Here is a 27,998-nt window from a genome sequence, read left to right as displayed (position 1 = left end):
TGACCGGAAGTGCTCTCCAGAGACTGGGCGTATCGGAATTTGACAACTGCCGTCATTACGTATTAGGACGTAAGGGACGTGACGCTTTACGTATTTAAAGATGGCGGCTCACAGTGTCAGGTCGTGTGTTGTGAAACATAGCTAGTTTATTCTCACAGTGACAGCACTTCAGGTCTTTAAGGATATAAGAAATACGTTTCTTTTTATATATTCATATATGAATAATGCACGCGACGTCGTTTAAGGACATGTCAGAACGTTAGGAGGCGAACGTTAGGAGCAAGAACCTGAATGACACTTCGCCAAAAGACCTAGACTCCGACCAGGGGGAAACCCTACAGCTGCAGAGAGACGATGCTGGCGACTTCGTGCTCGCGCCTGTGCCGCGGGACGCCGTCCAGCCGAGCGCGGAGGGCGCTGAGTCTGTTCTCCGGCTCGGGACCGTCCAACTGGACCAAAGTGGTCTCCGACGCCGAGAAGATCGTCGGATACCCGACCTCCTTCATGAGCCTCCGCTGCCTGCTCAGCGACGAACTCAGCAATGTTGCCATGCACGTGAGGAAGCTGGTCGGGACCCAGCACCCGTTACTCAGCACCGCGAGGTAACGTGTACAGGTCCGACACGGGGCTCTCTCCTCCCAGGAGTCGCATCGCATCGCCCCGACCAGACTCCATTCAGAAAACAGGCAAAAGAACACGACTCTGTCGACCAGCAGAGTCGTGTTCAGATCGTCAACTTTTGAATGAAGGCTCACCTTACTATTTAACACAACTCAGCTTCGGCACTCATTTGATTCACTAACTGAGTTTGAATCAAAGTTTTTTTGCAAACACATTACTGATAGAAGTTGATGAATGCTCTGCTCCGTTACTGTTCGAGTTGACTCTAGTTAGTGAGTCTCATGTACTCATCATTTTTACTCATGTTGTATACTAAGTATCGATGATGTGAAGATGTATTGAAGAGAAGTCCGCCGACACCGTCTTGATTGCATATAAAGGTTTATTACAAAAAGACCAGCATCGATTACAAGCACTGCAGAACTTGGAGAGTGTCCGGCCAAAATGACAACCCTCCCGACTCTTCTTGGGGGTTACCTTTATAGGTCCGTTGTTTACTTGAAAAAGACATCTGGTTAAAGTTATATTATGTAAGACAAGGAATTTAAAGGGGGCCATAAGGAAAAGGTGAGGGGTCACCAGAAGGCCCCTAACTTGGCATTCTAAAGAAGAGATAAACACATATGCCCTTCTCATTCCGTAGATGGACGAAAAGACACTACTCTCATGAGTGGCTTGCACTGATGATTACATTCGTAAAACTAATACCGGTACAACCCAGCAGGTCATTTGGCAGCACCCGCTTCATTGTTTGTGGATATATTTACCAGAGCCACACGCAGAAGCGTTCGTGTCATCTCTCGGCACTCCGTAGACATGGAGGGTACACAAAGGCCGCGTGTCGTCGATACACAGAGGTTGTGTGTCATCAATGCACATTTGTTAAAAGTCAGGTTTCTCTTGTGCTGTGATACTGTGCGTCTTATTTCTGAAATAACCATCTCAAAACCATCTATCAAACTTCAGTTTGATTCAGTCATGTGTGGTTTGTTGAGGAGAGTTGGATTGTGACCGAAACCCACAAAAAGTCTTTATCAGAAAAGGTGGACATTTGTTTGTGTCCTCACAGCCACACGCGAGACTCACATCCAGACACTGTTGTATATGTCCAACACGGACAATGATATTTCCCCTTTGCCATGGTGTTTCTGGACATTTTCTTCTCGGAAAGCATTGTGGAGTTGAGGCACTATTGGAAAAGCTGGTGAAGCACTCATCTTCTTCGCTGCGTCACTTAACTGATCTGATGCCATTGCTTCAGTGCTAAGTCAGGAGTTTTAAAAGCGTTTCGTGTTTTTCCTTCAAGGGGCATACGAAAATGCAAGGATCCTCTATAAATAAAAGCAGTTTTTCATTCTTAACTAGTTGCACTGGATGTGTAAAGCTTGCTGCTTTTTGGTTCTTTAATTCTTTTGTTGTTTCATAGACTGATGGACCAATCCAGTTATGCATTTGGCTTTTAGATGAGAAGAAAGCACCTCAGAATATCATATAAGTACTTATAGCCACGTGTGTCCTGCTGTGAGGAAATGTAGCAACAAGTCACATGATACCAACTGTAGCCACTTCAGAAAGCAACAAGCTTGCAAGATACAAGTGTGAAGACATGTATGTCAGATCAACAACTGTAATGGAAGCAAAGGGAAACTCCCTCTTGGCGGAAACCAAGCCACACTAAAGTAGTTTCTAGTATTTTTGGTATATATGGACATTTAAAAATTGGTTTAAAGTAGAGCCAGACCTATATGGATTTTTGGGGGCCGATAACGATATTAGGGAGTACAAGATTTCCTTACACATACATCGACAGATATATGTATATATATATATATACATATATGTGTTTTAATCTGTCAATGATTCCCAAGATGTCGTTATCGAACCTTTATGACAAAGAAATGTAATTGAGACTGGATATTTTTGTTTAACCATAAACTTTATCATAAATAACTATACATAAAAAGAAACCATGAATAAAACCAAGAATATATAGAACATCCATTAAGAAAATAAACATAATTTATTTTACATAAAATGTAAACATAAATGCAAATTGTTTCTCCATTGTTTACTCTGTGTGATAAAAGGTTGATACCGATATGTCTGTAAAAGGCTCATATCAGCTGATATATTATTGGACAACCTATAAGTCGCTGGGCTCCAGTTTAAAGGTCTATGTAGGTTTTTGCTAATGCTGCCTTTCCAACGTTAGCATTAACTTACCAATCTAATAGAAACGTTGGAAGTTCCGCATCAAACTTCATTAGACTATATCATTCCACCTGTTAATACTTGTTGCAAATCCCAGTTTGTTGGGTGCTGTATTTTTTTTTAGGAAACATTGCAATTTAATGAAGACTGTATATCGATTCTTCTTGCAGACCAGGGCAATTGACTCACCTCCCACAGTCATAGTCACCTCTGTGTGGGTATAACTCAACTTCATTCGAGGACTCCTAAGCTATGCCATACCAGGCATATATATTTTTTTATATTTAGGTATGTTTGCACAGAGCTAGCGGAGCTGATGCATTACGCAACTGCAAAGCCACAAAAAACAAACAGATCACATCTTCCAGATATCATCCCATCACTTTATCGTAGGAGTTGTTTAGTTGTGTTTCATCAAAAGAAATCAGGAACTTTGAGAACGGGCAAAGGGAACGAGACGAGAGTCCTCAAACTCAATCCCGCCATGCAGACGGGCATGTCGGAAACAGGAGCCCAAGGGTGTAATAACCTATACACCTAAATCTGATATGACAATCCATTTGGGTGTTGTAGCAGTGGGCGGCGGTGGTGAGGAGGGAAGCAGACCTCTTGACAGTCTGACTCCTCACTGTCAGCTTGGGTTGGCTGGTTCGTATTTCCCACTGTGTCTCCGCCTTAGACGCGCGGCAGATAAAAATATCCACAACAGCAGACAGGCAGACCCCCGTGGAGTTGGGTTTCGGTTTTTCCTTTCCTTTCATTCTCAAAAACTGCAGCTCAGCTAACTTTGGCCCAAAGTCTGGAGTTACAGTGAGGGGACTGCGGCCCAGGAGAGGAAACTTAACTTGCTTTTAGGACAGTCCTTGAGAGTTGGACTCAGTTCTACTGCTGCTTTCCTTTTTCTAATTTTTTGTCAGTATCTTGATCAATATGGCGGCCATACATCTGCATGCTTCAGCTACAGTGTTTAAACGCGTGGATGTTGAAATCAAACTACAGCATGTTGGTCTTAGCAGCAAAGTTGCAGCTTTGAAGTATAGAGTTGATGAAACCGACTATATCAGTCCTTCGATCGAGGCCAGAACAAGTCAGGAACTAATTGCAGTGGAGACAAAACACTTGCAACACTAAGGCCGATTTGCAGCCTTCACATACCCACACAAAACATTGTGTCTTCTGCCTTCGGTATTGACTTTTTGATTTAAACCCCATGAAATCTTGAGGTTTTATATTTTGATTTTACATTTATTATTCATGATTAATTAAGAAACAATCAACTACGTATACAGTATTAATGTGTTTTTGACATTTATTGAATAAGTTGTTCAAAACTGAATTTGAAGGGTGTCATCGGCATTTATAACCAGTTATATGATCTCTTACAATTTTGTATATGCATTGACACCTTTAAAATGAATGCCCTTAATTGATTGTTAAAATTCAGATAAAAACATTTTTAAATTAATTATTGAAGCTATATTCTCTGTTAATAAATAAATCACTTTGTCGTTTAAAACAACGTAAAATAGTACAAAAGAATTGTTTCCCAGAGTTATGACTTCAGATGTCTTGTTTTGTAAGACCGGCAGTCCAGAGCCCAAAATATTAGCTCACTATCATGTATGACAAAGAAAAAGCATTAATTTCTTACATGTAAGGAACTGCAACCAGCAGATATGTTTATGTATTATGTATTAGTGAAAATCAAATCCTGGAAAATGGAACAAACTTTTGGAATCATGATCTAAATCTATAAAGGTGAACATGTTGCCTAAATTATCTGTATAAGAAAAGTGCAACCACATTGGGCACATCATCCATTCATTCGTCCATTCATTTATTACTAGGGAAAAGAAAGGATTTATATGACACCACACATGTGAGGGCATATATTTGCATGTATTAATTCCAACCCCTGCGTTTTCGCTGGCCGAAGTTCTTGAATTCCTGTGCGGCACTTGCAGAGCAGAAGGCGTTGTGACCTGTTCACAACCCTTTAAAATGACAGCAACCCATTTCTTTCTCTCTCTGCTCCCTCTCTCCCTCTCTGTGGCCCTCGCTATCCCTCTTTTTCTCCACATCATCCCTGCCCCACCCCTTTGCAGGAGGGCGTTTGTGATTGATTGATGTATGCTGGTGTGGATAGTGACATAAATATTAATCATCTGCCACCCTCAGGCCACTGGCTTACCTGGACTCTTCCAGAGGAGAGCCGCTTCATCATCTTTGCTCTCGAGCAGTTTTTTTGTTCAGCGGGCCATGATGCTGCTGCTGCTGCTGCTGCTGGTGCTGCTGCGTTCATCAGCGTGCCAGGTTAGCCACTATTTGCCAACTGAAAATTTAAAGGGACCATAAATAAATCTCACAAGCGACATCTTGTCAGCTATGTCGTCAATTTTTGGAAAGGTAGCGCGAGTTGTTATATGTGATGGGTTTTGGGGAAGGAACAGCTCTTAAGGCCATGTGCATTTTTCCCCTTTTTGCCACCAGAACACTGTGAATCATTCGCATATTTCTTTTGTCATCTTTTTCGCTCTTTTCTGTCTGGCCGCTATTCTCTCCATCTCTCTCTGTCCCCTCCCTCTCTTCATGCTCTATCTCTCACATCCCCTCTGTCTCGGGTTCCTCTACCTCCCCCTGTGGTGCAGGGGTGGGTCAGAGAAGGTGGGGGTGGAGGCGTGGGCTTGGGGTTGGTGGTGGGGTGGTGAGGCCGGTGTCTGGGCATCGAGCGGAGGGGGGCGTGGCCACTTGTCTGCCTCCGAGCCCCTAACGAGAGCGTGATTCATGGCACAAGGGGCTCCCATAGGAACAGGATTAGAGGTGCTCTGTCTAACTGCTCCCCAGAGAGAGTAAAAAGATATTTAATCTGCCCACCACGCAGGCAGCTACTGCTGTGCACTGTGTCTTTGTGTGTCTTTGTGTGTCTTTGTGTGTCTTTCTGTGTGTGTGTGTTTGTGTGTGTGTTTCTGTGAATGTGTCAGAAGGTTGTTGGTTAGGGGGCGGGAGACCTACAGCCCAAAAGAAACCCGAAAGAGAAAATACATTCCTGCAGCAAAGCTGATATTTATATAATCATATTCCTGTTACTTTACTTTATGTTTTTTTTTTATCTTGCTCAATAAGTTCCCAGTTTATCAATTCATTCTGATTCTGTACAACATCTTGTAGTAAATTCATGCTTTTATTGATTTGTTTCATTATTGGTCTGGATCTTCAACAGAATTGAACTGGTATAAAATGCTGTGATCTGAAATTCATTTTGGAAAGATCAAGTAGCATGAAACCAAGGGAAACCATTGGGAGTATGTGTGATGTAAATGCTGTTCAGGACGTTGCCCCATTTTAAAAACCTGTTAGCTGCTCAGCTGGATTGTGTATTACAACAAACTTAGCATTCATGCATTTGATGGTCCAACATGTTTATTTTTAATATGTACAAGCATATAACAACAATATTTTTGTCTGCTCATGGTGTTTCTTCACAGAGGCTTTGTGTACGACAACCGGAACAACCTTCAGATGAGGGGGGTTATTGTCCTGCTGATGTCGAAAGCCGCGGGGCCAAGCCACACGGCGTCTGATCTCCTGGCTCAGGACATGGTCAGCGGCATCTATCCCAGGTAAATCATCTGAAATAATTTACACAGGGTCATCATGGTCATCACTCAAAATCAATCACAGCATCATCAGCTACAACAACAGGATGCGAAGACGAGTCTTCCTCCTATTCAGGAAATCCCCTTAAGCGTGGCTAACTGTGAACAATGTTATTTGTTGCTAAAGCTTCTGTGGTAACTAGGGGGCTAATAAGCAAAACCTTGTATAAAAGTCACTATACCCTTGAGGATTATATTATATCTTAAAGGGTGTCTTGCAGCTTTTATCACAGCCGTAGAGTGTTGTCTTAGGAACGATGGCCTTATCATACCACAGCTTGTTTACAACAAGCAACTTCTTTGGTTAAATTAAACCCAAGCTAGTGATTCATCTCCACTGATAGTAACTCATATCTGTCCACACGGACACAGACGATCTCTCTGCCCTCAGCAGATCTCTATTCGCAATATATGCTGCTTTGGAGAAAACAGTGGGCAGTGAAACATGTGTAACTTTGCATTGTAGAGCCATAAATATGCATGGCAAGCAGACCAAGAAAGGTGAAACCACTTCTGTCCCTGTTATATGGCTGCTGAAGGATAAATAGTGAAATAAAATCCTTGTGGTCTGGTAATTCTATCTTATCCTTTGTGGTTATCGTCCATATCAATTCCTGTAAATCCGGCAATATATCATCTGGTGATGTGTGATGGCATATATTGGCAATGCTGCCAGAGTTGCAATGTGGGATTTAGATTTTCTACATATTTCATGTTTTTCTTCAAAAATACCTTTTAAGCCGCTCTCTTTGTGACCACCTCGAAGATGGTGGTGTGTATTCAAACTGCCAAACACTTGCATAATAAGGAGATGTATGAAAAATTTCCAAAAAAACATTTAAATGCAAACTTAACTGTCTGTCAAATGACAGTTGCCTGATGGGCCCCCGAGCAACTGTCACTTGGCCCCATCTGACGAGCAGTTTCACAAAATGAATGTCCCTATGAAAAATCCATCTCTAAATACTTAGTTGCAAAAGAAGCCGAAAGGAATCAGCCTGGAAATATGACCCATATTTGGAGTTTATGAGTTTATAGTTCATGCATGTATTCCAGTTTTTTAACTTATGACAGGAATTCAAACATGTGGTCGACTTTGTGGACTTTCGGTCTTTCAGCCATTGGTGTGGCTATGTCTGTTAGTCTCTGCTTTGTTCAAAACTAGGGTTGCCACTCTAGTCAGTGTTTCCATAGTTACATGGTGTTCAGGTACATACTGATTACTTAACTTGCCCACCGGCCCCACCGTCTTGTCAAATTTTTTATAGAAATAAAACCTATTGGGTTTATTTTTGTGTCAATAGTAGCATCAAATAAACAATCTCTCATTTGTAAAATACTCGTTAATCTGACGCTGTACTTATAAAGTGAAAGTGTCTGCTCTGTGCAGCAGAGGCAGCAGCAGTCACATCAGAGTCTGATCATGTGATGAGTGGAGAGTTGATCGGCAATGATGATGATGATGATGATGATGATTCTGTGACAAAGGACGGTAAAATGGGCAGGTGTGGCTCAGGAGGTAGAGTCGGTAGAGTCGGTCGTTCACTAACCCGGAGGTTGGTGGTTCGATCCCAGCTTCCCCTAGTACGCTGTCATTGTGTCCTTGGGCAAGACACTTAACCCTGAATTGCCTGTGACAGCTCTTCTAACAGTGTAAGAATGTGTATGAATGTGGCAGAAAAGGCGCGGCAAATCGTAGCACTGTATGAATGTGTGTGAATGGGTGTATGTGACTTGTCCTGGAAAGCGCTTTGAGGTGTCAATAACACTAGAAAAGCTCTATATAAATATAGTATATAGTCCGTTTACCATTTTAAATGTTACGGAGGTTTTGATGATCCACTGGCTCACCGACAGACTGGTCAATGTGTTTGAGTTAGTGAGGGATAGCGATGCAGAGCACTGCACACAGCTCTGCGCTGAAGCAACAGTTCAAAACACTTAGTTAGAGATTTTTCTGTTGCTATGTTATCTTGAGAAGTGGACCGCCCCAGTTTGAGTAGTTAATGGGAAACACACAACTTCAAGTGCACCGGGAGAGCGAGGCTGCCCACAGCGAAATCTGTGGGCAACAAAGATTTCAGTAAGCGCTCAACAGATACTGAGCCGAAAACAAGTCTTTCCTTAAAATTATCCTTTGTATTCTGCGACACTGGGTTTTTTACCTGGTTGGGAAATTTCTACAGCTAGCATTCCTTTACAAAACTGGAATATAAGTTTTGGATGGACTGCTATGAAATTTTGAGGATGAACTTCAAAATATATATATTTTTTAACAGCAATGACTTTGGTTAATCACTTGTAAAACTAAATTCATTCCCATCAGGCTCAACATGACTTTGCGTTCTAACTAAAAATTTGAAACAACAACATAATGTTGCGGATTCACCATTTATTTTGAGATTCAATTTAGTTATATCATTGAATACTTATTCGACGGAAGAGGCCCAGGTCCTGAACAATGATTTGTGTTTGCCTTTTTCAGTCCAATACAGGCCTCTGTCTCATTTTCCTCACCATGTCTGCTAAAGATAAAATTCAAAAGAACAAATTTTTGATCTCAATTTTATCTATCTTACAGTTTAGCATTATAGCGTCACAGAGTGGCTGTAGACTCTCTTATTACAAACTGCAGTGTTTCTTGATTTTTCCATACATGTTTAAACGTAAACTGTTACAGGTGGTAAACTGCTTCAGGTAGCTCCCTCGGGTTCTTACCAGCATGCAGCTCAGAACAGGAACGTGGGTGTGTGCCAAGTGTTTTCCAGAAGTGACTGCTGTGTTTGGCGTGGCGGTTCGCCGGAGCGCCTGAATGGCTTCTTTCTTACTGCTAGTTGGCACAAGGCACACGTGTGTAGTGCAGCCCGTGTCTGAGCAGAAACATCCTAATATTAGAACTAATTGGAATAAACCAGGCGTCATGGAAGCGCTTTGAGTCTGGTGCTGTTCGGGCTGTGAGGCCGAGCCGCGTCGGCGGGGTTGTCTCGCATCAGGACGAGTCCCTACAAACTAACCTCACGTGACGACCTGCCGCTCTCATCACTGTGTCACTGTACCACTGAATCCAACATGCAGCATTCCCTCACTCATGTGTGATGGATAGTCCAAACAAACACACACACACACACACACACACACACACACACACACACACACACACACACACACACACACACACACAGCATGACTTGATCACCTCATTTGCACCATCTTGCTCTGTCTCTCCCTCCCACCCCCCCGGCACTCCCCCCACCTCTCCCGGTCTCATTAGCACCTCCGCTGATGGTGAGATGGAAGGATGGAGGGAGACGGGGTGGGGCGGGATGGGGGGGGGGTGATTGAAACCTCCGGGGGACAGTCTCCTCCCTCCTGACAGGCAGCATTTGTAAAACATTTCCCACTCTGCTGCCTGACACTGATGATTCACCAAAGCACCACCATGACAGATAGATAGATAGATAGATAGATAGATAGATAGATAGAATCTCTATTATTTGTAATCTATTTTGTTATTATTATTTTATTTTTTATTTTACTCATTCTTTCTTTGGGCTGCTGTAATACCTGAATATCCCCCATGGCGATCGATTATTCGAACATATTGAAACAGACACAACCACAGATAGTCCAACTTGCGGCCAGCGCACCTCTTTCTTGTGACAAATAGAAACCATGGCCCTGAACACATCACGTGGGCCGGCTGACGGACAGGCCACGTCTTTAAAATGCAAAGGGATGCAATCAGTTGTGTTGGGCTGTGTTTGATGGCGAGGCAGACTGCAGAGCGAGGAAAATGGAACAGAACAGTCAGGACAAGGGGCGTGGTGAGGGGCGTTACACCTCAGCAAGATGGCATCGGTTGCTATGCAACTGGGCACCAAAGCTATTTATACACCAGCCCCCTTGTCCCCCTTTTTTTTCCCTCCCCAAGCTCCACAGTTTCTGATCAGGACTACCAGATTGGAGGCTTTGAGAGGGTCGACTCAGTTTTGTTTTTTGGAGACCGATGCTTGGTGCAGATGTTCAATACTTTAAATTCATAATTCAAAAGTAGATCCAACAGTTACCTCGTATTAGCTTCTTGTCATGGTGGGTTTATTGTACAGGTTGACCATCATCGGACATTAAAAGCCTCCACTGAAGCCAAACCACTGTATTTCATTCATTCCACTTACTATCTCTAGTTGTTTAAGGTCATTTTGGTGAATGTTGCAACTGATTTATGGATTTATTTTATTATTTTTTCATCCGTGTCTTGGAGGCTCATAAGTAGTCTATTTATTATTTCTTTTGGTGGATACTGCAGGGAAAGAGAATAGATAAAGGATGGTGTCTATACCGCCCATTCCTACTTTGAAACACAAATAATAAATTGAGATATATAAGCTTTGCTCTGTGAAGAAACTCACAAATTGCAGCTTAATGTCGTAGAATTATGGCCATTATCTGCAATTATATAACAATATCACCTCATATTAGATAAGCGCCATCTTAAACACGCTTAAACATGCATCTGTGTTGATTTACAACTTCTTTTTTTTTCTAATCGGGTCATCTATTGATTTTTATTCAGTTGATTAATTGGTTTGCCTGTGAAATGTCAGACAACAGTGACTATGTCTATCACAAGTTCCCACAGTCCAATATGATGTAATCAGATTTAGTCCAAAAACAAAAACACATTTAACTGCAATGATATGAAACTAAGAAGTGAAGCAAATCTTATCATTGGAGAAACCTGAACCAGTAATTGTTATTTTTCACTGAAGAGGTTTGAAAAAATAGATTAAATTATTAATTATCAAATGTTTCTGTTGTTTGAGCAATTGACCCATCATTCAATCTCCACATTTATTTCATTATTAGATCTTTGCATGATGTTTACATTTATAGGATGAAAAACATGGATTTATCAGCTATTTAATTCACTCATTGTTATTTTGTTGTTATTTCATCCATAATTTCGCAAATGATTTTTCCAGTAAATGTGTCTATATTACATGTAATATATTATATCCATATACCGCCCGAAAATAAAAAACTTGGTCAGTGCAGAAAGTCTTAGCTTAATGCTTTCGCCTTAAGGCCAGTATTTATGCGTGTATGTATATTAATCTAATTTTGACTAGTGTAAATCAGCGATTATATCTGCACATTTTATTTTACCTCACTGTCACTGCGACCAATAAGATAAAAAAATTCACTGGACATAGAAGCTGATCGTGAGGTAAACGAGGCACAGTAGAGTCTTAATCTGAACCACGAGGAGATGTGCGTTTGTCTCAGTCATGTTTATCCTGCTGATGTTTTTGGCTCCAGTAAAGCCACCAAGAAAGGGGAGTACATCTTAAAACGTATTTTATGACCTGAAATCCAGCCCGTTACAAAAAATCTGTTGTAACAATGAGTTCCCCTCTTGAAATTCGCCGAACGTAGCCCTTTTGAGAACATGCAACTGTCAACCTGTTCATTTTCCTGTAATTTAAACCCTGAACTCTCATCCGGGGGGGGGGGGGGGGCGACCGTGTTGCTGCTCTGTGTCACCAAGCAGAGAAACCAACCAGACAATGGATGTGATTGAGAGGCGATACAGATGACATTATTGAATTTTAATCACATCTTTACCACACGGCAATTACGTGGCTACAAGATACATGTGTGTGAATGTGTGAGTAGCAAGGGGTCGGAGCGCGAGGCAGACAACCGGCTCATCAGGTTCTCATGGCGGCTGAAAGGATGTCGTAAGTGGCTATCAGCTCACCCATCCCTGTCTGGATGGACCCCTCCCGTCGCAGCGTGGCGAGCTCCTTCCGTATGGAGAGTGGCCTAATTATCCCCCACCAATGACTGAATCAACATTTGATTATATCCTCCCCAAGGCTGCTCTGAAAGGCGCTATTCAAATACCACTTTTATATCTTTTCTCTCATAATCAAGAATGGCTGTTATTTGCTAATGATCAGTTTAATTTTCTCTTCTTAACCCTGACGCGCTGTGTGGTGAGATGTCTGAAAAATCTGCAGGTTTCTGCCCTTGAGCTTGCTGATTTTGACTCGTTGAGAAATGTCGTATTTTTTATTCTTTGAGTTATCTTGTCAGTTAATCTCTCAGATAGCGTTTAAATTACCTGTGAAGATCCCAACTGTCTTTGTTTGGGAGCAGTGTTATATATCTGATTCCAATCAAAAACAAGAGCCCATTTTCTGAATATTGCACTTTTGTTCCCATCGATATTTTATACCTTTTCTTGACAGATGAAATAGAAACCCACCAATCCTTTGTCCTGATTGAATCATTTTTGTTCTGCACACCTGTACAAGTTGCTGTGAATGTGTTTTCAAACTTGCCAAACCTTCAAATTTCACCAGTATAAAGACAACGAAAAGGTTTCTGTCAAAACCTCAGGAACGCCTCTCTCATAGGCTAAAATGTATTCCCTCCCCCCTCTGTTTCATAGCCAGAGGAACCTGGCAGAAATCACAGAGTTGATCCACACGGCATTCCTGGTGCATCGCGGGATAGTCAATCTGAAGGAGTGGACGGTGTCCGACGGCCCGCTGAAAGACATGCAGTTTGGGAATAAGATGGCTGTCCTGAGCGGCGACTTCCTGCTAGCGAACGCTTGTACCGGACTGGCCCAGCTGAATAACACTAAGGTACGCTGACTGTCGCTAACAAACTGAACTCCTGACAAAGATCTGACCTGACATCAGTGATATTAATGAGAAACACTGCCGTCTTGATGTGGGCTCCCATTGGGCCCACCAGCCTCACATATCAGTGCCGGTCTACATCCATGCATCTTTTCTCTCACTCACTCCATCTCACCACTGCTATGATTATGTACCACACAGTGTAATTTATGGAATATTATATTGGCTTTGATAGGTTTCCTTTTTTTTCCCACAGCCTTATACCTGCAGTGCAAACATCCTATTCGTACTTTTTATAAAACAATATCAAAATCATAATCTTTTATTTCCGTCTGAATCACTGATGCAGAGTATGCGTAGGTGTGATTTGCTCCCCACATTCCAGAAATCCCTTTTCAGCTAAATAGTGTTACCGATTGCTTCTCAACCTGGGGGTCAGAGCCCCAGATGGACAGCAGGATAAAGGAGAATCACAGCCAAACATCTCAAATTTGATCTGCAGTTCAAATAGGTCTGGTTTTATGCCAATTAACAGCTGTTTTCACTAGTTAAAGAAACAATTGACCAATCAGAGTTTGGCAGTTGGGATTAAGATTATCAGCTTCCTATAGAGAGCCAGAGTCGTGATGTCAAATCCAGGTTAGCTATTCAACCATCTTTCACAGGTACTTGTGTTACTTACTTACTTTGTCCTAACTTGGTTTATGAGAAAGGCTATTTTCCAATGCTGCATTGTAGTAGTTAGCATGGTTTAAAATGTCAGTGGGATTCTAAATGAGGCATCTTACTCTTGCTCTCTACATGTCTAACCATCTACCTAGCTATGTCCAAAAGAGATGGTGACAGTAAAATGGCAATGAGCATGGATGAGTTTGACACATTGATTGTATATTTTTTAAAAATGGACTGGGTCCTGAAAATGAAGCCAATGTGGAAGTGCCTGAAGCCTGTATTCTCTGGAATAACCAGCAGAGGCGGCTCCACTGGTTGCAAAAAGAAGTCAGTTTCTATAGACGTCTATGAGAAAATGACTCACTTGATTTATAACATGAGTAAATATTTCCCTGAGGTGTTTAATGTCTCAATCACTAATTTCAAGTCTTCCTCATGATGCTCATTTAGTAAATTATGGTCTCATTTGGAGTAAAATAGAAGATTAAACATTGGATCGTGGATACAGCGTGATTTACAGCTGGTACCGTCCAGTCGTTCCACTGGGTTTCCACTTGGTTATTTGTTTTTGCTGTACAAGTTGTTATACTTGACTTAAGAAATGACAATTGACACAATGCGGGGAGGAAGAAGAAGAAAAAATATTTTTGCGACAAAGAATTGTTAATTATAACAATACGTTGAATTTTCATCAGGAATAATGAAGCGTTACACCTCCCGAGGTCTCTAAAGTCGGTGCAAATGAAACGGTCTAAGAAGGAAGCCTCAGTCCTGTCTTTTTTTTAAGCTTCTCAAAACTCATGGATGGCTTCGACCTGTGGCGAGGCTACAAGAGTAGACGCTGCTTCATTCCAGAAAGGTTGGGAGAATGGTGCGGGTGGCACTGTGAGTTCTGTTCTGTAGATTTCATGCTGTGCTAGCTGGAGTTTCTGTACGTGGTGTTCTTTGCCTTTCTCTGTGAAAGTTTCTGCTCAAACCAATCGTTCAGTTGGTTCGAGTTCAGACTTTCGGTGTTTACAGATTCTTATATCAGGTCCATCAGTCAGTCAGTTACACGCAGGCTCCTACATTCGATGGTGCACACAGTCTGTATGTTGGATAATGTGGTCAAGGGAGACAGCATTGACATCTAAACCATGGGATTCCTTCTTATTGAGTTTTCAGTTTTGGACATGTGTGCAGCGGTGGTCTTGTAAGTGCACCACAGATCATATCTACTTCGTGGCCCGGTAACCTCTTGCTGACAGATGCTGTCACCACGCTGCTCTGTCAGAATGCGGTTGCCTGGCTGGATCAAAATAACTGCCCATTCCCTCACCCATGTGCCATCAGCCAGACCAGCCCTTATCGCCTTCCCCGCTGCTTCTTATTTATGTCTACTCTATGATGCAAGTGGTATCCATGGTGCGTCGTGCATAGGAAACGTGGCAGGAGTTAGAAGATCCAACATTTCCCTAATGAATTAAATATAATTCTGAAGGTGTGACATTTCCTACACAGTGCGAGTTGGCTTTCGTTTTCACTGCAACAGAACTATGTGAGAAAATACTCTACAAATGACTGTAATGGAATTGATACTGTTGTTCCCTGCAACATGGATAAAAACACACTGAGGATGAAGTGATGGCAGATGACTTGAGCCACTTCAGATTTAATCATGTTAAGGACAAATTCACGCCAAGCAAGTTGGCATATGAGTAAATCGTGTTTCAGAGCATCTGTTACTTTGGTTTGCTTCATTCTCAAGGTGAAGACAATGCCCTTCAAACTCAGGTGGTTACCAAATGACCACTCAACAACCCTTTAAACTCTTCCTCGTGTTTTTTTTTATTCTCCATAAAGAAATGCGCAATGCTGTTTAATAGGACTATGAGCGTAATCTGAAGCAACAACGGGAAACGTCCCCCGGGTGGAGGTTTTTAAGGGTAATAAGCAGATAGACATCTGATATCCAGCAGTTACTCGTGTTTGAAGAGGTTAGCAAAACAGAATGAACCGAGGGCAAACCACAGCCTGCGCTGATGCTCATATTCCGCCGTGCCTTTTTTAAAGTGTTCTCCGCTGGTATGAGCGGGAGGTAAGCCTACAGCGCCGACATGTCCATCAAACTCAGCTAAGGTTACGGGAACAAAATTTGTTTTGACCAAAGTTTCCAAGCTGGTGGTTTGAGGCTAGTGAAACCCTGTTCACTCAGCCTCCTTTTTGTGAGTTTTTGTTGACCTTTGGCCCCCGATTTGTAATCAAAATATATGAGAGTTAATTTTTCTTTGGTGTGGTGGAAACAAGAAACATTTAAATTTTGGAAAAGTCGCTTGTTCTGGAGCTTTTGGCTGCAAAACGTTCTTCATCAGCAGACAAAATGAGCAAGTCCAAGTTATAGAGGAGCTCAGACCTCACCGACAGTTCTATGACACCGAAACAAACTCCATCTGTTGATACGGTCAAAAGCTCCAGAGCGAAGACGCCCCTTGAGTTGATGACTTCTCCTTTGATATTTACTTCTTCCAGTGAATGTCACAGGGGACGATGTTTACATCAGACAGTTTGCGGAAAATCACTTTTTTGCATTTACCGTACACACACACAAGACATGGTCATAAGACATTTAGGCAAAGTGAGCCACAACATGTGTTTATAGCCTTCACATAAAATTGGACTATTTCTTTAAAGATTCACATGGTGTCAACTTTTGTGTGTAGATGAGAGATGGTAAATGCTCAAAAAGGCAAAGAAATAAAGTAAGAGACATGTTATAAAACAAATGATCACACTCCAAAAACATTGGTTTCAACATGACATCATCAGGTTGTTGTTCCTGATCCTGATGATTAAAAGTGGATTTACTGATTATTACTCCCTCTGATTTATGTGTAAAATCATTGAAGTGCCTCTTTAGACACTGCCTCCAAGCCGGTGCAGTAAGTGCCGTAAAATCTTTCACGAATTAAAATCAAACAATCTGATCTGTGCAGTCCTGTTAAGCTTAGTGCATACAACTCTGAGATTGCGAAACCGACACTCGGCCAAATGGTGGATTGTCTCTTTTTTCATTTATGCAGCCTGTGTGGTCACTGTACCACTTCATCGTAATACACAGGGAGACTGATGAGTAGTTCCTTCAGCTTTCAAAGTTTTTCTTATAAACCTGTCTTTTTTTCTGTCTTTTACGGCAGTGAGAGCGATGGAGATTATGTGTCGTGGCCTTGAGAGGAAACCTATGCTGCTACTTGTATAAACTGTAAAGTAATCTCGCTGTGGAGCTCCGGTTTCTCCCCCCTCGCAGACCTGTCGGCAAAACACGATCTGGCTGGATTTGGGAATGGAGTATGGGGCAGGCTGAGGGAGAGCTTATCTGATACTTTCCAAAAAAAGACCCCCACTGGCCCCCACTTCCCAAGGCAGGCCAGGCAGAGACACCACATCTGGTAATACTGTAGGCACATTGTCCTTCCAGGTCTGTGGGCGCAGCTCGGGTTTCCTCAATATTTTCCCCCAGTGGCTTCAGTTACCCAGAGGGCACTGCGAGGCTGACGGAGCAGCCAGCGTCCACCAGACTTTTCTGGCGAACCAAGGATGTCTGGGATGAGCTGAAGGAGCTCTAAATTTAACCTCTTTCATCTGTACTGTACGGGCGTGGCCTCGACTCATCGGCCCGAGCTCTTATGTGTGTGACTGAAAGGATGGAGGCATCAACCTCAGAGTTTTACTCATTCAGTAAAACCAGCAGTGTTTGGATAAAAGATGCAGCCTCTCATCTGGTGGTTGATGAGGGGGCCAGTCGTGTTTGTGTACGGCAAAATGTAGTCATGCATGCCCCCTGTGAGAGGGAATGGGCAACTGCAGTCTTAAACAAAACTCAGGGCCTCCACGATTTCAGGTTGTTGCCCCCTTAGAAAGTTAAATATTCTCTACGGTCTGTTTCCCAAAAGCAGCATGTTTTATCTTTTTACAGTATATTTATCAACTATTACCAGTCTATGGCTGGATCACAGAATTGTGATTTTTCCCTTTCTGTCCTGTAGACATGAATTTTCTTTTTTTGGCATTACTCCTCTTACTGCGCCACTTCTGCAGAAATCCTGCCTTGTATAAAAATCCTGTGAATATGAACAGATTAGTATACTAATTTTACACACATAATTCTAAGTGAAATAAATCTGTAAATCTTTTATCAAATAGAACGGGGGAAAAGAGCAAAGAAGAGTGAGATAATCGCTCCAACACCTTGTTAATCCCGCTGCTCTCTGGACACCAGATTTCATCTAGTCTAGCCCTCTCGACTGGACTCCCCTGTGAGTGCACAGTGTAAAGAAAAAAGTCGCCCTTGGATCTGCGTCATGAAATCAACAGGAGCACCCCTATATGGCCGGATAATGAATTTGCAGCAGTTCACCTGGTTTTCCGTCCTCGTCTCTGATGTATTCACCGAACCAGCTGCTGCGGTGCGAGCGCTGTTTTCTCGAGTTTCAAATCAGGGGAAATTTTGCCCTTTTTTTTAATTACAAATGTTGCAGATGAACCGAGTAGCGTGTCGGTTTTGATCAGCCTCATTTCCATATTAGGTGTTTAATCAAGGCCGTTAGCCAGACTGATATATAATGAGGGGGAGCAGGTTAGCGGCTCACTGCCAGAGCCCAAGGACGCAAGGTCACAAGGCCCCAACACAAGGTCACAAGGCCCCAACACAAGGTCACATGACCCCAACACAAGGTCACAAGGCAGTTGATTGACACGTTGTTGGTTGGGTAGATCTTGAATTTTCTGGTTCAGAATATCATCTATTCTCCCTTGGCAGAATTTCGAACTGCTTGTATCCTACTCACCCAGTTTGACTTGGGTGAATATGAAATATTTTTTTAGCTTTGTCCCTTTTCTTAGTTCAACAGAAAACAGAAGATGCTTCAACCTATGAAAAATGTAAAGCTCAAATGTCTCGTGCTTTTTCTCTCCCTCTCTCTCTTTCTGTATTTAACAGGTTGTTGAACTGATCTCCAGCGCCATCGGTGATATAGTCCAAGGAATCTACTACGAGAATTCCAGTAACACTGAGGTAAAATGTCTGTTCTTCTTCCATAGATCTACTGTGATGCAGTGCAGCAGACTCAAAAAAAACTTTGATGGGAGTTTAAGAAAAGAAAATGACCTTTAAAGTTTGTTGGAGCAAATATGAACAGAATGATAGAATATGATTATCTGGACATTTGATACTCACCTCTGTGTGCTCTACATACTAATAGACATATTAGAAATAGTAGTTACTAGATACATTTTAAATATAAGTAAATGTATATATATATGTGGAACATTTAAGGGATTTTGATCCTTCTAACAAGTGCTGTTTTGTATCCAAAGCATGTCGTAGCTCATAACTCTGTTCCAAAGAGCGTCATTGTTACACAAAAACACATTAACCTGTTACTAGACACCCCAATTTTTATGCACAAGCCCTAAAATAATGTACCCAAAATAAAAAAAAAGGTTACTGTTCCTCAGCCTCTTTTATTACAGGCCATAACCCTGGTCTCCATTGAAAGGTAACTATTTAGATTTTACAACCAAAAAGTCAGAATGACGATAGGAGATACTAAACCACAGTAGCATTAAAAAAGTGAACCGTAAGAACCTGCAGTGGGACCTCTTGTGTGGAAAACACTTTGGAGCCACAGTCCACAAGTGTGAACCGTACGCCACCAAGGCCTCTGTGTCCGTCAGGTGGGACAGCGTTTTTTTAAAGTTTAAATACACGTCAATGAGCCACACTGTTGCCATGGGTGACATGTTCCTTTTGTGCAATTATCACACACACGCACAGCTGCAGTTTATTTGGACTCAATCCTACTTTTGTGCTGATGATTGCACTCATCAATGCACCAAATGTGGATTAATCCACAACAAATACACAGTTTTGTGCTGTGAATTTGTTTGAAACTATATTGTCTCGCTGTTACAGAACATTTATGAGGTTTTTTTTTAATGAAAGTGTTTAATTGTGATTATTTTTGAAAGATTAAAATCTGCATATGGCGCTAATAGCCGTAGACACCTTGTTAACTTGTTGTTCGATCTGTTGACATTTCATTCTGGACTTTTTATGGGGATTAATTTATCTCTTACGGTGGTGACATTAGATTAAATTCTTACAATGAAGTATTTTATCTGTCATTATGACTTTTCCAAATTCCTGCAATACAAGCATTTGTCCAGAGATGGAGATGGTTTATTTCCTGTGGTGTTCCTAATGTTTTATGTTGGACAACCTATTGAAATTTTTTGTTGGAGAGCTACAAGAGTTTTTTCCTATTCAGGCGTCTGCATCCTTCTCCCAGCTTCCCTCGGTTTCAAATAACTGAAGAACTTGTGGGAAATACTGTGTTAAATTGCTGTTACTCTCTGGTGCACATCCAATTACATACAAAAATAAAATCACAGCGGAGGAGGGGTTGTTTGGATTGAGAGGTCTGTGAGTTGCTCTGTGGGAACTTTGAAGTCGGTACAGTGGAGGCAGTGAAAGCTCAAGCCTGTGGTGTTTCTGCCAATATTTGCTCAGCAGGCCAACGGTCCCACCGATGGCGTCGACGTGGCGACTTGGGAGGAGCAGACGTTCCTGTCCCATGGGGCACTGCTCGCCAAGAGCTGTCAGGCTGCGATGGAGCTCGCCAAACATGACAAGGATTCCCAAAGACTGGCCTACAAGTACGGCAAGCACCTATCGCTGGGCCACAAGGTGAGTCTGATCTGAGGTCTGAATACCAGAGAAGTTGGTCCATGGGGGTCAATCAATAAAGATGGAAGGGGCAGGACCAGATAAGCTTCTGCCAATTTCTGTCCCTTCTCGAACCCAAATTCAATTCAATTCAATTCAATTTTATTTGTATAGCGCCATATCACAACATACATTGTCTCAAGGCACTTAACATATTGAGGTCAATATTACAATATTACAGGGAAAACCCAACAAATCCCACAATGAGCAAAGCACTTGGCGACGGTGGAGAGAAAAAACTCCCTTTTAACAGGAAGAAATCTCTGACAGAACTAGACTCAGTTGTGGGCGGTCATCTGTCTCGACCGGTTGGGGTGAGGAGAGAAATGGGGAAGAGAGGAGAAGTGGGCAAAAAGAGGGTGGGAGGAGAGAAGAGGGTGGGAGGAGAGAAGAGAGAGAGAGGACAGTTGTACAACCGCCGCTTTAATCTCTACCAGACTGATACTTATCATTTAAAAAAAATACAATTATGTTTTTGTTATTATTAGTGATGATATTAATAATAATAATAACAATAGTAATGACAGGTTTGGGTCCTGCAGCTCTGGGGTCAGAGATACACTAGGAGAGATAGAAAACACATACAGGGTTAGTGACATTTACTGTAAACATATCGGGGGATAGGGGGGTTGTATAACAGTTGCTTTAATTTCTACCAGACTGATACTTATAATTAGTGAAAACTGACACTTATAAATACAATGATGTTATTAATAATAATAATAATAATAGTAATAATAATAATGACGGGTTTGGATCCTGCAGCTCTGGGGTCAGATCTACTAGGAGAGAGAGAGAAAACAGAGTTGGTGACATGTAATGTAGATACAAAATACAAATAATGTATGTACAAGATTTATGTTAGCTGGAGATTTATGTCATGGAAAATATTTAGTTTTTCTATGTTGTAATTGATATTTTGTGATCGGTTTGAGATAAATAAAGATCAAATCAATTTTGATCTTAATTTGCTTCTTACTTTGAGTGATGTGGTCGCCCAGAACACAATTTTCTTCAGGTGTCAAAGTTTGATATTTCTTAAGTTTTAGTTATTTCACGTGTTATTTTACATATTTCAGTTTTTGGCCTTGTATTTTCACAATGGTTTGAACTATATGGACTCGATGGGAAAACTGTTAAACTGTTTTTGGAGTTAAAAAGTGGATTAATAATTAAAATGGGGCTAACGGGGCACATTTTCACACTGTCTCTCCAGGAGGACATTGATAGTATTACACTCAGTTGTACACATGAAATGTGACACAAATAAATATTAGTGTAACAAAAGAAAATCAAAAAAAAGATCTAAAGAGAGAAATTCAAAACCTGTCTCCACTGCTCTGCACAGCTGTCCAATCCCAGCGAGAAGTAAGTGTGAATGTTGCATTGTCAGTTTTCAAAAGTTGCAGACGGACCATTTCTGTATTGGCCTCTCCTCTTTCCTATGTTGGAAAGGTGTGCGGAAGGAACCTTATGACATGTTCGCTGTGTCTGTCTGCTGTGTAATTTGAGCAGGTAGTTTTTTTTAGAGCCTTCTCTTTGAAAACAACTGTCTGCTGAGAGCAGTGAGACTGAACCGGAACAGTAAAGTGGCAGCTGCACATCGACACAAAGCCAAAGCTCTGTAAAACTGAGATTCAGGTGAGATAATAAAAATGAATAAATAATGTAAAGATATCAATTTGAACTCAAATTTATGGAGAAACACAAAAGAAAGGGGGTTCATCTTATCAGGCTGCTGATTGGCTGCATGTTCCACTGATCTACAGGAAACAGAAGTGTCCAAAGTGTCTCTGCTCTCTGTCGATATTGGTCTTATTTTAGTTTACAGCAGTAGTATGTCTGTTGATTGAAAGCTTAACACCATAGCTGATTTGATTTTTATTAAGTAATAATAATAAAAGTAATTAGGTGATATTTTCGTCCAAAACATGTAGATTAAATATGTTCACATGTTAAACCAGGTTAGGTTAATATTTTTGAAATATAATCCTTCCTATACTGCCAGTTCATTAAATTGAAGTGTCCTATTATTCTCACGTTAGCGACAAACATTTTGTAAGGGAGGTGGATTTGCGCGAAGCTAAAATGCCATTAAGTACATAATGTTAACGCAGATGCTTGAATATTTTTCAAGGTTCGGTGGTTTACAGCGGTACTTGACTAAAAGTCATTCATAATGATCCCACTCACCACGCTGTATTAGCCCGTCCTCTCCTGCTGCGGCTCCCTGTAGCTGCCTGTCTGCAGGCCTCAGTGGCTACAGGGAATCTCAGCATGGAAGGAGGCTGGAATGAGGTCTTTGAAGGAGAACCATCAGGCAAGCAGACTGTTCATCAATCCGCTCATTAACAGGCTCGCTCAGAGTGTAGGACGGAAAGATGTAGGTTTCCCCCCATTACAACCACTGGCTTGTTTTAAACTGGTGCCAGGACGTTAGAGCGTAGGATCTGATCGTAGAAACTGACAAATGTGCTTTCCTCCTCTGTAGCTGAACTCTGACCTGCAGCCATTTGTGAAGAGAAGTGTGGGAGAGCCGCTGTCGTTCAGTTTGAGCGCCGCCCCGGTCGTTTTCCACCGTCAGATCGTCGGTCAGGAGAGATGGCATCAGCAGCTGCAGCAGGTACGGGAACCACGGTCCATGGCATCAGCGTCCAGAACAGAGATCTTCTCATAGATAAAGTACTTCATTTTCCAGGTTACATACAAAAAAAAACATCACAATATACAGGAACAAGAAGTCAATATACACAGAATTCTTCTGCCACGTGAAACACAAACAGCCAGTTTCTTCCTCCTCCCCCAACAGGCCCCTACAAAACATTTAAAACGTACAAAACAAAAAAAGATTATAGAAGCTCTTTCCCAGGAATCAAAAAATAGCCTTTCAGCCATCTTTTTTTTCTGGGATTTTTTCCGTTAATCCAGACATGTCCACAGATGAAAAGGCTGAGTAAACATTTATAATGATGCCTCTATGATGCCTGTTGAATTATTTGGTTTTAATTAACTTGTTGTAAGCATGTAAAGACCAAATTAGCTGGAGAGGATTTGTATCTACACGAGTGGGGTCTAAATTTGAATACAGCATATTCAGGATAATTAGTTTTTGTCAAACAACAATGGTGTACAGAGGTTTTTCCTGGCTTTTAAAAGACAGTAAAATATGTGTAAGGCAGGATGTTGAAGCGACCGTGTCAATATGGGTGATGTAGCTGAACATGACTTTGTCTTCTCTCTTCTTCACTAGGCGAAAACACTGAGGAACCAACTGGATTACTCCAAGGTAAGACCACTGCTTCATGTAGTTTCTCGATACAGAACCGGCCTCAGTGAACTATGAACTCTTGAATTCCTTGTCACAGGGTATATTGCTTTTGCGTTACAGGCATTTTTTTTTCTTAAATGACGATACAAGTTTGTAAGAAGTTTTTCCTTGTTGTCCTTCTGTGTTTTCCCCTGTTTCCTCTGTGGCACTGCATCTGACGGAGCCATCAGAGAGAAACACAATGTCTTTTCACTATAACCTGTATCGAAGTCGACAAATGAGCTTTCCAAAGTCAACGCGTGAGGGAAGAAGGGGTGCAAGGAGAGAGTGAAGCTCCAGAGGAGGGGTCTGGTGGTATAAGGGGGGGGTTATCTGGTCCCGTCTGAAACCAGAGCAGGAAGGATTAGTTACCGAGGCCTATTTGTGGAGGAGACACCGAGGCTCTGAGACAGTGGCATTGTGAGAGAATCTCCTTCAGCAGACCTGCTGAAAAGGGTACGAGGGGAGACGTTGGAAGGGAAGGAGAGAAGAGGGGACACGAGGAGGAAAGCTGAGAGCGGGACATGGGAGGGGAGGACATTTTGGGGAGGAAAAAGAAAGACCTTGGGCCCTCGCATGTAAAACTTTCCTTTCGATGAAGCACGAAGATAGGTTTGCAAAATAATCAGAGGAAGTCTAATAAATGACCATAAATTTTTACAGGAAATCGTCTCAACTGTTTTGCGTCCTTCATCCCCGGTTACAAAAATTTTAACACAAATGCAAATTAAGAAAATATAACAGCAGTTTTGTTTTTTCTTGTTTATGAAAATATGTTATTGTTGAAAGAGGGATGGGAGTCCAGCTTGGATTCTGACTACATGAAAGTAGTCTGACTTACTGCATGTGGCCTGTGCCACTTGGTGCTTTTTTGAGGTGGTATTCTCCTCCACTTCCACTGCAAAATTCCCCTTCACCACGAGAAACAATAAGAATAAACTCCTAGTTGCAACTACATTAAAAAGAAAAGTGGCAAGTTTTGAGGAAGATGTGAAATCACACAGTCGACATACAGCAGCTTGCTGGTTAATTCACAGTTACTTTGGTGGTGTTGTGATTCAGTAGATGTTCCTAAGAGACAGAGACAGTGAAGTCCATGTGAGTGGCTGAAAGGTGAGGGGACAGTGACTGATGTCGAGGCCTCCACCATGAAAAATTCCAAGAAATAAAAAGTGACTTTTAGAAAAGGGCTTTTTACATAATTTCTTTATTAAAATGATCACTTGAAATAATCATTTAATAATAGTTGAGTATGAATTATACGCTTCAGTCACGTACTCAACCTTGTAAATAGTATTTATTTATATATTTAATATTGGAAACTTTTGGGCCCCATAAAATCATTTATTGTGGTATAACACCTGTATATTTACTGTAAGTCAACAAGTAAAAATCTGAAAAGGGGTAAACAAGGGTTTCTTGTGTGTAGCAGGGTTTGAGTTACACAATTGTAATGCTGAAAATGCGTGGGTGCTTGTGTGCGTGCGTTATAAATTAATCTGTTGATGATTTTCTTGATTAATCGATAAGTTGTTTGGCCCAGTCCTTAAATGGTGAAAAATGTTGATCGTTCCTCCCAAACCCCAAGATGATGTTTTGTTTTTTTCACAAACCAAATTAATTCATTTTACTGTCATTGAGCCCCAAAAATATTCACATTAAAGAATCTGAAAAAAAGCTAATCTTTTTGTGATCGATTAGTAATTGATTACTAATCGATTTATTGTTGAAGCTCTGTTAATAATAAAAATCATATTGAAATTGGAAATCAATGCATGAGTAGAACTGAGAGAAATAAATAGATTTTTTTTAAAGAGCAGAGAAATAAAGAAAATTCCGAGCTTTTCCACTCTCATTGATAAAAGAGAAACTCCCAGTGATCAGTCTCAGTTTTGTAATGTGTGGATATGCCTCCAGTGGTACCAGGGGCTGTTTGCAGATCCAGTCAATTGTGTCATACAATGTGTTTCCCATTATTAAAAGTCATGCTCTGCCTCCGCACAATCCACTTTAGTAGGAGGCAAACTTTCCCCGGCTCGTGATGTGCCGCAGTAGTTACAGGAGTGACACAAACGTGACAAACTAATGTGTGTTTTCATCCTCTTTGACAGCTTTTGGCAGCAGTAAAATCGGAGAGAGGCATGAGCTCAACGGTGGACTTATGCCGTTACCATGGCAACAAGGCACTGGAGGCCATCCAGGCATTCCCCTCCTCCGAGGCTCGATCCGCCTTGGAGAACATCGCCTCCGCCATCACCAAATTTTGACCTGGACACAGTCTCTCTCTCTCTCTCTCTCTCTCTCTCTCTCTCTCCCTCTCTCCCTCACACACACACACACACACACACACACACACACACACACACACACACACACACACACACTGCTTTTTCTGAGTGTGCAGGCTGAGATGTCTTTGTCTGCAGAGGCAACAGGACGACACCGAAGAGACATGTGAAGTTCATTTGAGCCCGGTGCCGGCTTGTGTCCTGCGAAACTGTCCTGATCTGTTGTGGATGACATAACGGTCATAATTAAAGAGGGTCAATAAACACACATGACTGCAGCGTCATGTCTTGCATTCTGATACACGCCCGTCCCCTCTTGTGGGGAGATGATGTCGAGACGTGCTGCATTTTAAAACCTGGCAGTTAATTGTCACCTCGCTTATCAGCAAAGCCACAAACCAGGCAGGACGTAATTTAAGATGTTGTGAAGGATTCTTATTGTCATCTGGAAAATGTACCATGAACGGCAAATTATCCACCAAGCAGCACTTATTCTGACAAATATATATATATGTTTTTTAAAAATCTGAATTGGTTCCCCCTGCCTGTAGCCGCACATCGCAGATGATGCTGAAATCATCGCTGCCGGATGTACGTGTGTTTGCCGAATCAAAAATTGTCTCCAAAACCAGTCGTAAAACTGTCTCAAAGTCGTGTTCTACCAAGTGTGTGTCACTGTCAATAAGCACTTGCATATACTAATGCAGTTTGGCATATTCCGAGAGAGTCGGGAGTAATGTCATCCATGTTGCCTTTGTATGTTTGTCCCCATGTCTGCGTGTATGTGATCCAAGTCGACCCAGGGGCGGGGAAAGGTCACCCAGCCTCTCCCCTTGGCCCGGCCGGCGAGCGCATTGAAGCTCCGCCAAGCAGTAATTATTAATGAAGAGACCTGAGCAAATGGACAGGAAATGCAGAGGTATTGATTGGGCCGGCTGCCCTGCTCTAAGCTGTGCGGGCTGGCGCCAGCCTGGTGGCCTGTGGTTTCCCAGGCTGCTGTCTGCAGGGGGGCAGGGAGGAGGGGGGAGGGGGGCAGCCAAGGTGTGAAACCAGGCCACCGCTGGCAGCTGTCTGTCACATCGTGGCCACACCTGAAGGACAGAGCGGCAGGAGACGGGACCGGGGGGCTGAGGGTACACAGTCAACAGAGAGGGTTCTTTGTAGCTCCGGAGAACAGCAGCACATGTTGCTACCACATCAGAACTTTTATTTTGCGAGGAGATGGGTGGTGCTTGAGTTGGATTTGCCCATATGCAAGTAATGGTCAAATATTTGACTTAGAAGCAAAGCGATGCCTCAAGATGACGATCATCCTGTCAGCAATGTCATAAAATAGTGAGTTATGACTCTTTCTTTTTTTATTACCATTATATCCATTAATAAGAATTATGTGAAGTAGTTCCTTTGGCAATGAAGGTCTTCAGGAGTTCATCTTTTAACCAATCAGTTGCAGGTCCCACATGAAATTTCTACTTTTGAATGACACTGAGCTGCTCTTGAACCCCCTGAATGGTGATACAGACCGAATCCATCGAGGGCAACGTCTGTGTCTCAAAGACAATCGGAGAATGGGCATGACGCTTGGTGTTGACATTAATTCCTGCCGCAGGACGATCTGTGGTAACATTTTGTGATTCCTTTCCTCGGGTTCCGAAAAAAGTTGCGAAACTAACGGCACACTGTGGAACTATGATTCATAGCTTAGAAAAATGTGAACTTGTTAGGAGGAAAACCAACATTCAGAGGTGACCCGCTGCTGCCCTTTTTTCTTAAGTCACCGCTAGATATGTGATCAGATATCGTAGGTCCTATCTTTAAAGCACAGAG

At 42.0% G+C, this 27,998-nt stretch overlaps 1 protein-coding gene across 6 annotated transcripts; it reads left to right on the top strand.

Moving 5' to 3' along the window:
* The first annotated feature begins 83 nt into the window (after positions 1 to 83).
* Positions 84 to 26,439, top strand: pdss2 (prenyl (decaprenyl) diphosphate synthase, subunit 2). Of its 6 annotated transcripts, none has more exons than XR_007029773.1 (9): positions 84 to 602; positions 6,318 to 6,452; positions 12,946 to 13,144; positions 18,789 to 18,863; positions 20,361 to 20,537; positions 23,068 to 23,199; positions 23,827 to 23,862; positions 25,995 to 26,208; positions 26,245 to 26,439. XR_007029773.1 is itself a non-coding variant. In XM_047327237.1 (9 exons), exons 1-8 carry the CDS (start codon positions 355 to 357, stop codon positions 26,148 to 26,150), a joined length of 1,155 nt encoding a protein of 384 aa, XP_047183193.1. In that variant the 5' UTR covers positions 84 to 354; the 3' UTR covers positions 26,151 to 26,182; positions 26,241 to 26,439. The 6 variants fall into 6 exon arrangements, 4 of the variants coding, with proteins under 4 accessions (XP_047183193.1, XP_047183192.1, XP_047183190.1 ...); XR_007029772.1 differs by having other exon boundaries at positions 26,241 to 26,439; XM_047327237.1 differs by having other exon boundaries at positions 20,364 to 20,537; positions 25,995 to 26,182; positions 26,241 to 26,439.
* The last annotated feature ends 1,559 nt before the right edge of the window (positions 26,440 to 27,998 follow it).

Source organism: Scophthalmus maximus, chromosome 15 (assembly GCF_022379125.1).
Source record: "Scophthalmus maximus strain ysfricsl-2021 chromosome 15, ASM2237912v1, whole genome shotgun sequence".
Lineage (NCBI taxonomy): Eukaryota > Metazoa > Chordata > Actinopteri > Pleuronectiformes > Scophthalmidae > Scophthalmus > Scophthalmus maximus.
Note: the sequence above shows the minus strand (reverse complement) of the source record. Positions and strands in the feature narration are given on the sequence as shown.

What these genes read in the sequence shown, in the direction of transcription:
- pdss2 (XM_047327236.1), top strand. Translation starts at nt 355, where the DNA reads ATGCTGGCGACTTCGTGCTCGCGCCTGTGCCGCGGGACGCCGTCCAGC. An exon ending in GGCATCAGCAGCTGCAGCAG is followed by an intron (nt 23,200 to 23,826) that starts GTACGGGAACCA and finishes CTTCTTCACTAG; the next exon opens with GCGAAAACACTGAGGAACCA. An exon ending in ACCAACTGGATTACTCCAAG is followed by an intron (nt 23,863 to 25,994) that starts GTAAGACCACTG and finishes CCTCTTTGACAG; the next exon opens with CTTTTGGCAGCAGTAAAATC.